Genomic DNA, 13,817 nt, shown 5'->3' with positions numbered 1-13,817 from the left:
ACCTTATAATAGTAAATCAATTGTTACCGCAACTCATAGCTCTCCATTTCTGCAGCTACATCTCTAAATCATTGTTTGTCTATTTTATGCTTTTGTAAATTAAAAAAAAATTCACTAGAAACAGAGTTATAATGACCGAAAATTTGACAATATGATCTTTAGAGGGCACATATTTTCTGAAGTACAGATCAAACAATGCTTGTAGCATGGTTTGAAGCCTAAAATTTTGATTGTAATTGCATAATGTAGATACAAAAACACTAACTAAACAGGTAATATGGTAGAAGCCTAAAATTTTGATTGTAATTGCATAATGTAGATACAAAAACACTAACTAAACAGGTAATATGGTAGAGCAATCAGGTGAAGATCTAAATTCTCAAATGTAGATACAAAAACACTAACTAAACAGGTAATATGGTAGAGCAATCAGGTGAAGATCTAAATTCTCAAAACACCAAATAAATCATCCTCAACCAGTTGATTAACAGTGCAGAAGTTATAAATGTTGTACCATTGATAATGGTTTGAAGACTGCTGATTGGATCCAATCTCAAACCATCAAATATTTTCCGAACTTCATCAACAAAAGGTCAGATTTGCTCCAGAGAAGCGGGTACCAAATAAAAAAATAAAAAAATAAACTAAAGAGAGGAAAAGCGAGTATGCAGCCTTAATACGAAGTTACATATGCCAAGGGAACAGGCTGTAAACACAGAGAATGAAAGGTTTAATTAACTACGTTTTTACAGGGTAAACTTCGTCCAACGACCAACAGGAAGGAAGCACAAGAGAGACACAACTAACTAACAGATTACCAAGGGATATATATTATGCTTTCTATGTTACAAAAACAAGTACGACCACCAACACATTAGTGCTCAGCACAAGGCAAATATCTCCTAAGCACTCGCTACAACTGAACCAAAATTGCAACTACAAAACCTGAAAGGGGGGGTTGGGGGGTGGGGGTAGTACAACAAATAGTGGATTTCAAATGTTACAGAAAAATTTAAATGGCAAACTGATATCTGTGTGTAGATAAATTTGTCTTTTCAATGAAATATCAAGCACCTGGGTGACAAGGAGCTTACCTCTCTAAAAGGAAGAAAATCTTGACCTCACTTCCTCCTCAGCTTATCCCGTTTAACCTTCACGTATCTTCTCCCAGATTTATCACCACCACCGCTACCCAAAGAGAAACTCCCTCCAGCGGTGAACTCCACGTTAGCAGTTGGTTGAAATGGTGATGGATTTTGAGGAAAAGACAAATTCTGATTCCCACCAAATTGGAAGGCAGATGGTGCACCTGGCTGAACTGCCGGAGAACCAAATATAAAAGATTGTGCAGGCGGTGGATTATTGGCTGGTTGCCCAAATGTTGGAACCGAGGAAATTCCAGCTTGATTATTATTGGCTGGTTGCCCAAATGTTGGAACCAAGGAAAGTCCAGCTTGATTATTATTCGCTGGTTGACCAAATGTCGGAACCGAGGAAATTCCAGCTTGATTTGTGTCATCAGTCATGCTATCTTCATTCATTTGATCATTTCCGGGAGAACTTGAAACTAATCCCATAGCTGGGTTGGATATTCCAAATACAGGAGCTGGAGAGGAAGGGGTTGATGAGGCAGTAGCAGCAGCTGAATTGAATGCAAACCCTGAACCAGATGATGAACCAAACTTAAAAGTTGAATTGCTTGAACCGGATGATCCACCGAAAGCAAAAGTTGAAGTGCTAGAACCAGATGAAGAACTGAAAATGAAAGCTGAACTGTTCGAAGCAGAAGATGTACCAAACGAAAATCCCGTAGATGGAGAAGTATTGGTAGATGGCTGAGGATTGGAACCAAACAAACTAGAGGTAGCTACTGGAGCAAAGGATGAGCTGCTACCAGCGCAAGAGGAAACACCAGAAGAAAAAGAAAATCCAGAACCTGAAGAAAAAGGTTGGGCATCCGAAATTGCAGGAGCAATTGACGAAGCACCAAAACCACCTGAGGAAGAGTTGACAAAACCAAAGGGAGTAGATGAAGAAAATGAACCAAACTGACTTGTGGAGCTCTGAGTTATCTGAGAGGTTCCACTACCAGGTTGAGTTGATTGTGTACCAAATATTGATACCCCAGTGGCACTAGTTGTATTGGCAGTAGAGTTCTGAGAAGAATTATTTGCAAGCAATGGGCTAGAACAGGTAGCTCCACCAGTGGTGCCAAAAATAGTACTAGTAGAATTCTTAGAAGAACTGTTAGCAAATGATGCTATTGAGCTAGTAGATTGTGTTGAAGTGTTGAACCCAAAAACATTGCTTGCTGTACTTGGAAACGCAGGTGATAGTGCAGCAGAAGAACTCATCCCACCCGTGCTTGAAAATAGAGATGCAGTTGCAGAAAAAGTACCCATGCCTGAACTTATCACTGGTGTTGAAAGTGCTGAAGATGAACTGCCGCTGTTAAAACTTGGAACTGATTGAAACAGTGACACAGAAGATGTACCTTGAACTGTGGAACTAGATAAGTGCAATGGTGAGGACTGGATAGAGTTTGCTTCAAAAATAGGTAAATTAGGGCCATCTACAAGTTGAGAAGCTGGAATAGGAGAGGTCTTGGATATATCAGAGGCAAACTGGATTGAAGATACAGTAGAGAAAGTAGCTGCTGCTGATGAAACAGATAAACTGCTGGAACTGGATGCAGTGGCAGTATTGTTCATGGACACAGAAGCTTCAGAAAGAGTGACAGGTGTTTGACCAGGAACTGGAAATGCAGGTGAAGATGAATGTAGTGAGCCATTACTGAGGCTGGAAGCAGCAGAAGTGCCAAAACCAGATATGGGAGGTGTAGACAGTGTTGAAATCCCAGAGGTAACGGTATTTCCAAATGGTTTGAATATATCTCCAGCCGTTTCCTTAGCGTTTTTATCCAAGGCAGATCGTTCTGCTGAAGTTGTAGTGTAGCTGCTGCAACATAATCAAGAATAAACTAAATGAGCAAATGCACAAGGAAGATACCAACTTGACATCAGAAATGCGGCGGCTGCAGCTGCTTCTTCCACAGTTTTTATTAGTGTATTTCCATTTTAAATGTTAAGTAGACTTAGTAGTAATACACAGGAGGAATGGAATCCTCTGGTAACAGGAAAAATGGATTTGATGAAAAATTCTAATGCGGCTAATTTGCAACTTAATATATGATTACCTCTGACTAGCCAGCCCTCTAGGATAGGGCTGGTAAACGACCGAATCGGAGCGAATACCTCAATATTCGAATTCGACCCATTTTCACATGTTCAAACTTGTGTTCATATTCGAGCCAAATACTAAAAGGCCATTCAAAAATTCAAATTCAATTAAACAACTTTTATTAGCATTCGGTAAGTATCCGCGAATATTCGTTTAGCAAAACAAATGTGATTTTTACCTGCATCGAGGGGGGAAGTCAATGACGAGTATTCAAGGGAGAACGAGAGCGTCGATGGGGGAGGAGAGCGTCCGAGACTGGAGGCTTAGGGGAAAAGAGAGCGAGGGCCAGGGGGAAGTGAATGATGAGATTCGACAGGGGAAGATAGCGTTGAACTGTCGATGGGAGAAGAGAGTGAAGGGGGAGTCAAAGACGAGAGACTGAGGGGGAAAGCGACCAGGAGTCGGAGATGGAGACTCAAAGAGGAAAGAGCAATATGCCATCGATGGATCCCTAAAGTCGAGTCTCGAGGGTGGAGGCGAATAGAGAAAATGTGAAAGCCCTAACCCTAGAATCCCCTCTTAGATATTTATATGGGTGACATTTGTAAATAAAAATTTAGATAAGTAATATTTGCAATAAATTTAATTAGTAGGACTAAAATGCAAAAAGCTATCGAATAGATAATAATCAAACAATCGAACGTACCTTTGGTTAAATTCTATTCGTTTATAAGACGAACACTAAAAATAATCTATTCAGTACTAAAGGAACTATCGAATTGAACTTGACCGAATATCTGGACGAATAATAACCTAACTGTTTATTAATTATTCGGTTCACTTCCACAGTTCCACCCCTACTCTAGGATAAAATATAAAGTAGGTATTCAATAATGGTAAAAGGTACCCTTAAATCTACAAACATTTTCAAAATAATTCTTAGTTAAAAGAAGAAAGTTCTGGTGCCCACAATAAATTTACCTAATCACGAAATACTATACATGTCAAATTAGTAAATGAAATGCAATCCAGAATATTCACTCCCCTCAGAAGGCATTTTGCATCTAAATTCAGTTATTCTTTATGAAAATTATTTTAAAACATGAGTAATGTCTTTTGTTATATGTAATTTCTCCTTAAAAAAACAAAAACAAAAAACAAAAAAAAAACATAAAAAACCTAAAAAACCTAAAAAACAAGACGAAAAAAAACAGAGAAAGCATCAGTAGGTTTGACATGTAAATCCAAAATTTTGAAATAAAAGAGTAACCTGGTGCCTGATTTCGGTTTTGATCTTGACCCTTCACCAAATTTTATGCCTGAAAAATCATTAACGGTGGCGGTGCTTGATGAAAATGATGATGAATTGGCACCATTGGATCCAAAGCTAAATATAGGAGATGTTGTCTGCTCCTTACGTGCTTCTGGCCCATCTGACTGTGGGATGGCCATAGTAGGTGTTGGAGGTGACTGAAACTGACTGAAGGGATCAGATGAAACTGGGAATGCAAAGCCATTGCTCTTTTCAGTAACAACAGGTGTAATGACAGGCTTCTTGTCAGCTTTCTTTAATGATTCTGAACTTGAAACAGGCATACCCTGGGATGAAGTTGTAGGGCTCTCTGGTATTACTCTTTCAGAAATGATATTAGTCTGCTTGGATGTCTTTGTGTCACCATCATCCTCAGCTGTAGTTAACGGAACAGAGGAGTCCTTCAAATTGTCATCATCATCATCATCCAGTTCAAATGAATCCTTAATCAAAATGAGAGGAACCAATTATTCATAGTCAAGGAAATAAATACTAAAAATGAACAAATTTGATGTATAAACAGCTCATCCATTTTAAATAATTAGTTCAAAATACGAATCCTCTAGAGATAGGTTCATACCTCAGGAGCACTCATTTGGAAAGCTGGCTTTTTGGGTACAGCATGTCCAACGTTCCTTGCAATGGCAATATTTTCAGATCTCACACCATGCTTGACGTATTCAGAGGGTATGGGAACATTGCTCACACCGTTGGCTTCAGATGCCGACTTCATTCCTAAACTAACAGAATCTGGACCATTCTCTTTGACCATATCTAGTTTCAGAGAGTGAGAACTTCCAATGTTTGGTGAAGCACTAGAAGTACCTATTTGACCATGCCCTTCCACAGTAAAAAATTTGGAAGGTATATCTTCCATGCTTCTTAGTGCACTTCCATGCAACATACCAAGCGTCAACTTAGAAGGGGATTCATCTCTGGCAATCATTTTCGGTTCAGCTGATTTCTCTTTTGGTGAAGGTAATAGTTTATCCAGTTGCTGGAACAATTTCTGTGCTGTTTCACTCGACTGCAATGGAATCATAGTAGCACTAGAAATTCCATTTTCTGCAGCCTCTGAACCTAAGCTGACATATTTTCGTTCATCCAACAGGAGAGTCTTTTGCACTGACGTAGAACCTTCCAGAACATCTTTAAAAGCAGGGGTTGAATGATTAGAAATAATTTTTCCAGAAAGTGATGAATGTGGCACTTTGGAAGACAACAGCAAACCAGATTTCTGGCGAATCCTGCGAATGGGGCCAACAGATCCAACCTCGCCATCTAAGGCTGCACTACCCCGTTTTAAACTCTGCTTGATCACATCAGGAGTAAATCAAATTATCACAATAGACAAAAACTACATTAAAACTAAATTCAGCTTCAAAAGTTAAGAGACACGATAGAACTAAACTTTGAAAAAAAATAAATAGCAATAAAAGAAGAATCAATAATAACTCAAGTGTAATCATAAAAGAACATTGCTTGGATAATATAAATGTAGCACATGTGAAGCCTAGTAACCAAATACGCTTTCTGTGGTTGAATAAAAGGCTTCATATGACAACTTTATGCGCCCAAGAGGGTCACATATGTCCATTGTTTGCAACAATGGGATGATGAAGTGCACTTCTTGGCCTCTATGTGGATGTTTTGGTCAACAATGATAAGGAAAAGACGAAATAAGAGCAATTCACAATTGAGGATTAAGTACTGATTTGAGCAGTGAGCACTATAGCAAACTTAGGTCCCAGGGATGTATCTAAGGCTGCAACTAAATTGAATGACATAAAAAACATCTGAAAGAGTCTATAAGCCCAAGTCCTGGGAGCTATAAGTAGTTCACTGCTATTATGAGCCAAGGAACAAACAGATAATCAAGTTATCATTAAGCATGCCTAGAATGATGGAAAGTAGCTTCTGTTCATATAGTCAACAAGCAGAACCTAAAAGGCATGTGGTAAATCTCATAAATCAAAGGACAATGAGAATGAAGCCAAATCTAAACCAATATCAAGAAATGAGGCAGTACTCCAAATGCCCAGTACAACTGATAATTAATATCGAAATGTATTATGTGATGCAGGTCCTTTAACACGTAAAGGTAATATGAGCATTAAAACATCTAAGACTAAAAGCACAGTAAAATGTTCAATAGCAAAATCAATTTCCAATGCCTTTGGCTATCCATTTGAACTACAGAATCCAGTAACATGCTCCCATATAATACAAGTAAAAAGTTCAACAAAAAAAAATCACTTCCACACAAGTTCTTTCATGCATTTCTAGTCAGCAGGGAAAATTTCTTTTTTATGTAATGAAGTATTATTATCAACCCCAAAAAAATGCTCACTTTGATCATGTGACGCTAACCAATTAACTAGTAGTTTCTCCATAGATGCAGGAGGAAACTGACATGCCAGTAACAAGCATGACCTTTGATTAACCTTCTATTTTCATGATTTCATCGAACAGTAAAAGATTATGAACATCCCAATTCCACTACGCTAATCATGTTCATGCCAAAAGCAAACTTGCACCTCGACACTGCTCTGTTTTTTAAGCAAAAACAAAATCCAAGGAAGATTCTAATTACTGGGTTAGGCTAGTGATAGCTACTTGTGACTTAGTATATTTGATTTAACTAGCATTAACCTTCATCTATTACTGCTCTTTTCCTCTTTGTACATACCACAGTTTTCTTCAGGATGTTTATGCAGGCAGGTTTCGGGTTCTTGATGTAATGGAACAGTACTAAAAGTCTAAAATGCAGCATCCAAAAGATAACAGGTCACAAGTGACAAGGAATTTACGAGTAGGAAATGTAATAATTGATTAGTGTAATTGGTAACTCGGTTAGTAGTCCACCATCAGAACTCATCCAACACATCCAGTGTTCGACTCCCAAGTAAGAATGAAGACAACTGGGTCCTGCTTATATTCTTAGTGCTCATTAATATTCATCCTTAGGAGGAAAATGCAATGGTACAAAGACCAGGAATTGCAATGAGAAGACTACCTGTCTTCCATGTAACTTCATAGCACTTGGTGTCCACTGACATGATGATCCATCCCGAGAAAGCCCTCCAACCTGAAGTGATGAAATAACCAGAATTATAAGTGAATGCACTTGGCTGCCAATAAGTAGAAATATTAGGCAATCAATCAAAACTAAAAGGTAGTCAATTATGAAAAATAAAAGGCATCTGCAATTCTGATCGTGTGGGTATACCTGGATACTTGTCGTAGGATTGACCTTAAAATATGGAGATCTGGACATTCTATATATTGCAGATCTGCCGGGAGGTCTTTCTGTCCGATAACCACGTTCAGATTGTTCAGGAATTCCAGAAAAACGTATACCAGATCGTGGTGTAGCTAAAAGGTCTAATCGCTTTGACGTAGATGGTGTGTTTGGCAAATGGGCATCTTCTTGAAAAACTTGGTTATCATATTTTCCAACTGAAAGAACTTTTGAAGGCCTTGAGCCCATATATGCTTTTGCAAGTTCTTCAGGTGAACCAGCTTCATCCTTATGACTCTAAAAAACATCATCAAACAATGTGTATTAATCGAAATAGGGCAGAAGCAACTTGTGTAGTTAATGGAAAATCCATACAAATAAAAGAAGATAACAGCTTTGTATAGTTAAGTAGCCTACAGGTACTGAAAGACTTACATGTATTCTTGAGCTCCCAATTCCATCATCTTGTACTAAAACCCTATCCTTTTCCTTTTCACGTCCCACATTTGCTGTTTCGACCATTCTTGAACGCAGTAATTCCGCCAAACGGTCAGATTCAACCCTGTTGAGAAGGCAAAAAATTATTAAATTATGATTTAAGGTAAAACACAGAACATAGTCCAAATTAGAATGTAATAAATAAGTTCACAATAAAAGTGGTTAGTGAGTAGAAAGATGAAAAGTTAACATGCATTATGTCATATAGCTAGGTTCCTGATTTCAAACTTAAACAGGAAAGAAACTAGTGGAAAATGTATCACCGTTTACAAAAGTTTAGAAATCATAAAAGGCAGAATGCACATATTTATAAATACAGAGAGCAAGATTTCAAGCATATAAACAAGAAAAGCAATAGCTACAAAAAAAATCCTGGTTCCTGTCAACAGTGAATTTTTAGACATTATTCATTAAAAAGCAAAGGAAAAAAATCACCAATATTATTTCGTAAATACTTTCCTGGTAAAAGTTTTCTGCTCTGGTAAAAGTTTACTGCTCCAATAACTGTTCTAGTTTAGCAATTGCACTACTGGCACAGTTATTTGTCTGGTTAATCAGACTTCAAGCATTTGAACAAGAAAAGCAATTGCATAAAAAAACATTTTCCATTATTTGTCAACCAAAACTTTTTAGAAATTATTCATTCAGAAGGTAAGAAGAAAAGAAGCAATATTTATTTCGTCAATACTTTCCTGGTAAATGTTTTCTGCTCCAATAACTGTTCGAGTTCAGCAACGACACTACTGTCAGAATTATTTGTCTGGTTGTTTTCATTCTTGTCACTGTTCTGTATTTTGGCTGGGGTGTCGCCGTTCGGTATTTCAGATGGACTGCTACTGTTCCATATTTCAGAGGAAGGGATCTGCATACAGCAATTACAACAGTCTAAAGAAATCAAATAAACAATAACCAATAAAAACCTTCTTAATAACGCAATAGTTTGAAAGATAAAGAAGAGATTTCTAGGTAACAAGTAGGAAATTGAGAAACACAAAGCATCAATGAACCAAAATTATGAAGTAGCAACGACCATAGAAATAAAATGAAAGAGTGCAGCATTTAGCAGAAAGTTTCAACATAATGCACAGAAAAGCAGAAACACTTCTTTTATAGCTCCAATAATTAATAGAAATAGACTTCTCTTAGAAGACAGAACCAGCAAAATAGGAAGTATGAAATACATGTCAAAGATAGATTTTTTTTTAAAGGAGAGAAACAAAGATAGAGAATGTTAACCGCATAATATCTTCAATTTGGTGGTGTTGAAGAAACTTGGAAAGAGCAGGGAACCAATCAAATATTTTTGTATACATGCAATGAACGAAGAGCAACGGTCTATCAATTTCAGAAGAGAGCCCATGCCGGAATTAAGAAAGTAGCTATATAAATTTAGAAGCAGATCAGTGTTAGCCGTCAGTTAAATATCTGTAGCCCTGAATATTTTAGCAACAACAACAACACAACAAATCTTCTATCCCAAAAATTTGAGGTGGCTACATGAATCCTAGTCTTCCATTCGGTTCCATTTGGGTCACCTCCTCCGTTAAATTTAACTATTATCATATCCTTCTTTATTGCTTCCAACCACATTCTTTTAGGTCTACCGCCAGATCTCTTTGCCCCATTAACCGGTGTATTAAGAGGCCTCCGTCATACATAACTGAACCATCTCAACAAACTCTCTTGTTTTATCATCAATAGGAGCAACCTCTAATCTCTATGAATGCCTTTATTTCTTATCCTATCTTTTAGTGTATGTCCACAAAACCATCATAACATTCTCTTCTCTGCTACACTCATTTTTTTTAACATGTTTTTTAATTTCCCAACATTTTAATCCGTTAAGTATTGTTGGTCAAATACAATTTCATAGGTATTAATGGTCACATTAGAGTCCAACGCTCCTCCATTTTACCTGATTTTATTTATGAACAACATCATCCTCAACTCACCATCACAACAAAGAATTGATCCTGAACTCACCGTCATAACAAAGGATTGATCCTAAGCATTTTCCGAGTTCAAATTATTATCATTACTTTTTTAAAAATTCAAAAAGATGCAGGTGTCATTAAACGGCATAAAAAATGTGCAATTTCCTCTAGTAAAATCATCCACTGGTCTAAACTCTCAGTCGTCTAGGCACTTTTCCTCGGTTACATGAACAACAGTACTTTAGGTCTTATCTACAAGCCAACCAGGCTTCAAATTATGGCTAAAATTGGCATCAAATCTGCAGCCAGTTCTTCTTCTTCTTCTTCTTCTTTTATTCAATTACAACAATTTTCAATAGAACTCCTCATTCTGATGGGAGAACCCTTATATCAAGGTGATCATAATCGCATATTTAACACCAACCTTTCATATGACTACTATTGCAAGTATAAGTACCATAAGCTCATCAAATTTTCTAGCAGTTAAATACATCCAGAGTTCGCTCATGCGCTTGACACTCATGATATTCAACTACTACATGCATAGAACCATGACGCATAACATATGTACATATTTGTTAAATATAAAGCATGATTAATAAGAAAATGGACACAAATCCTTTATCATGCTTTTTAACTATAGATATATAAAATTCATGACTCGCAATGAGTCAAAATTTCATAAAGCACATATATACTTGATACACAGATAGATGCAAGGCATAGATGTCTACATTCTACATGCAGGAAATTAAACACTTTATTCTAATGTTTTCTGGGAAGAATATATTGAGGTTCAGCATATGGTCTCTTATGCACTATTTTCTAAGGGGAAATCACACATAGACCAATGGTTCATTAAGCTTGACAGAACAAAGCGTCTTTCAATGTTGATTGAATAATTATACAAAATGTTAGAAGGCCAAAAATGAAAAAGATACTAGTTTTGTAAAGCGATGCATCAAGAACAACTAAAACTTGATAGAGGAAAAGAAATTCAAATAACATTTAGGGAAGAAAGTAGATCATATCAACTGAACAAAACATTCTTCTATTGATGGAAGCAAGAGATATATGATTAAAATAATGGATACATATAGCTGAAAAAAGCAATTATTTACATACAGGGCCAGGGATTGGAGAAACATCTTCTCTGGATTGATGATCTTCCTCTGGAAACATAAGACAAATGGCAGCAAAGGATTAAAATAATATTCAGATAGTAAGATAAAGCTATAAAGTAAAGTTACATGGTCCAACAACTATAGAAAGCTGCACTGAAATATATGATTTATAAATAAGATAGACAGAGAGCACTCACAACACAAGAACCAAGTTTAACCAGAAAATACACCAACCCTCACAAATACCCTCACAAATACAACATAAGCATTTATTAAATCAATTGGGGCCAATGGATAAGTTTCATTCTTAAGGTACAAAGAAAACAACAGACATCATAAAAACATTTCAAAGCTCTCTAATGCATCCTGTGGAACGGTTAATTGTAGCAGCTTATCCGAATTCTGCACTTTTACGAACTTCAAATCAACAACCTTATACAAAGCAAAAGCAGTACCTTCAAGAATAAGTTAGGTTCTTATTTCTTTTCATATTAACTCATTAAACATCAGACATCAGCATTACAAACATTTTTCATATTTCTTTTTCTTCTGTATGTGTGTGTGTGTGCATGAAACCCACCATTAGCTCCCAACTACATAGGGATCCATTATAATTTTTTCTAAAACAATGAAAATTGTGCACACTTAATCCTTCTATAACTTTTTATCAATCATCTGAGTAAATAGCTTTCACGATCAACTTCCCTAGTATAAAACCAAAAATGATTTTCAGACACATTTCTCTACCTAGTCTTTCGCTTAATTAATCTCCTCTAGTTATATTATGTAGTCTATAAGCTTGACTTCATGATAGTTTACATAGATTTATGCATCTCCTTTATTCTTATAAATAGCTATCACAATGCAAACCCTTCAATTAGATAATTTCATAGTCCAAAACTTTGTTGACAACCTAGTTAGTCACACTAAAAACCATTATCTCCTAAACTCTTTCATACCTCAACAGAGAGATTATGTGCAGCTATATTATGTTAATTTGAGCTACTCTCTTACAAGTCTGCTAACTTTCTTTATTAATTCCTTTTATAAGGAGTTTGATGGTCATAAATACATTTGAAGTTGCCCTGGTGACCACCTTTTTATTTTTAACCAGGACCATCAGGAATGTGCTTCGATATATGGAGAAAAAATTACTTGTCGTGGATGTGGTATGGGCTTCATTTGACCTTAGTTGGACGAAAGTGCATCTATATAAAGAACAGAATAAGCTTTGTAAGACAATGGAGTTAATCACTTAGTACATTGCTGTATATGTATGTATATGTATACTAGTTTAACAAATTCACTACGATGCACTTCCCATTGTTAACAAATTCGTTTATTTATCACTTTATTCTTCTCAAGAATATGCAATTTTCAGCATATATATGATAGAAATGTTTTTGCACTTTCCATTTAATCTATCCTGCTCTTTGCCTCATTCTACTAGTTCATCAACAACGAAGATATTAAAGAATCACATCCATCACTTTGGAAGAGCTGCCATTTAAAAACTAAAAGGTTGTCAGGGATTTAGAATGTTGCTATCATTGTCCCAAATCACTAGCATTCCACAGTTTAGAACATGCACTCCCAGTGGTGGATCATGGGGGAGCATTTTCCGGAATGAAGTTCTCAAACTCGTAAGTGGGTGTATGTGTACTTCCTCTTTGGTCTCTAAACTCAAATAACTGGCAACTTTTCATTTAAAATCATTAAACCACTGTGATAAACTTCCTTCTTTGCTACTTGTATTTCTAAAGATCTTTGCAATTTTCAAAAGTTCGCGATCTTTATAAATTTTTGGACTTCCTCATTCACCGCTATCTCCATTTAGCTGAAAACTCCATTGCCTTCATCTAGTTTTGCCGCCAAGGCATTAGCTTGTCTAAATACCTGTAAACATTTTTGATATATCGTCATTTCATCTTGATAACAGGTTTGCTATCAATTTTCCTAGCCAAGATAAAAGAGGTCTCTTTATTGAGCCAAAAACCTCCTAAAGTGGGTGTGCTGAGATTCTCTTGTTCCACCAGCAGGCCATCGCATCTAATAAAGGAAGCTTCTGAGTTAACATCCTCCAGATTAGCATTACAATTTTAGGATGTAAGAAAAGAACTATATGATAGCCTAATATACGAGCTATTAAAGCAATTGCATGCATTTCCCAATTTGAATGCTTATGTGAAACAGGAAGAGCCCCTAAATTTCAACTAATCCAAGTTAAAGAACTCATGCCAAGAGGAAGAGCCCCTAAATTTCAGTAACCTATTTTCTTAAAGACATAATCTTTGCCTATTAAAGTCCATCAATAATGTGTGCAATCATTCCAATCTTAAATCTCAATCTACAGCCATCATTTCAGTTCCAAATCAAGGAAAAAAATCAGACCTAATAACAGCAAATCCAAAACCCTAACCCCAAAAGAAACTTTTCCGACCTGAGATCGACGGAGGAGCAGTGAGTCGCTTCTGAAACATCGAGGAGAAAAGCCTCGACGCTCCGCTCGCAATCAATCGAGAAGCCGG

At 36.6% G+C, this 13,817-nt stretch overlaps 1 protein-coding gene across 1 annotated transcript; it reads right to left on the bottom strand.

Moving 5' to 3' along the window:
- Nucleotides 725-13,817, bottom strand: LOC109847866 (nuclear pore complex protein NUP1-like; the record flags this gene model as incomplete). Its single annotated transcript, XM_020417101.1, has 9 exons — nt 725-2,958; nt 4,451-4,935; nt 5,073-5,801; nt 7,509-7,580; nt 7,722-8,030; nt 8,169-8,295; nt 8,924-9,093; nt 11,291-11,337; nt 13,730-13,817. Coding segments are annotated over 9 exons (3,864 nt in total), but the record flags the coding sequence as incomplete, so codon positions are not given.

The sequence above is a fragment of the Asparagus officinalis genome, chromosome 7, assembly GCF_001876935.1.
Source record: "Asparagus officinalis chromosome 7, Aspof.V1, whole genome shotgun sequence".
Lineage (NCBI taxonomy): Eukaryota > Viridiplantae > Streptophyta > Magnoliopsida > Asparagales > Asparagaceae > Asparagus > Asparagus officinalis.
Note: the sequence above shows the minus strand (reverse complement) of the source record. Positions and strands in the feature narration are given on the sequence as shown.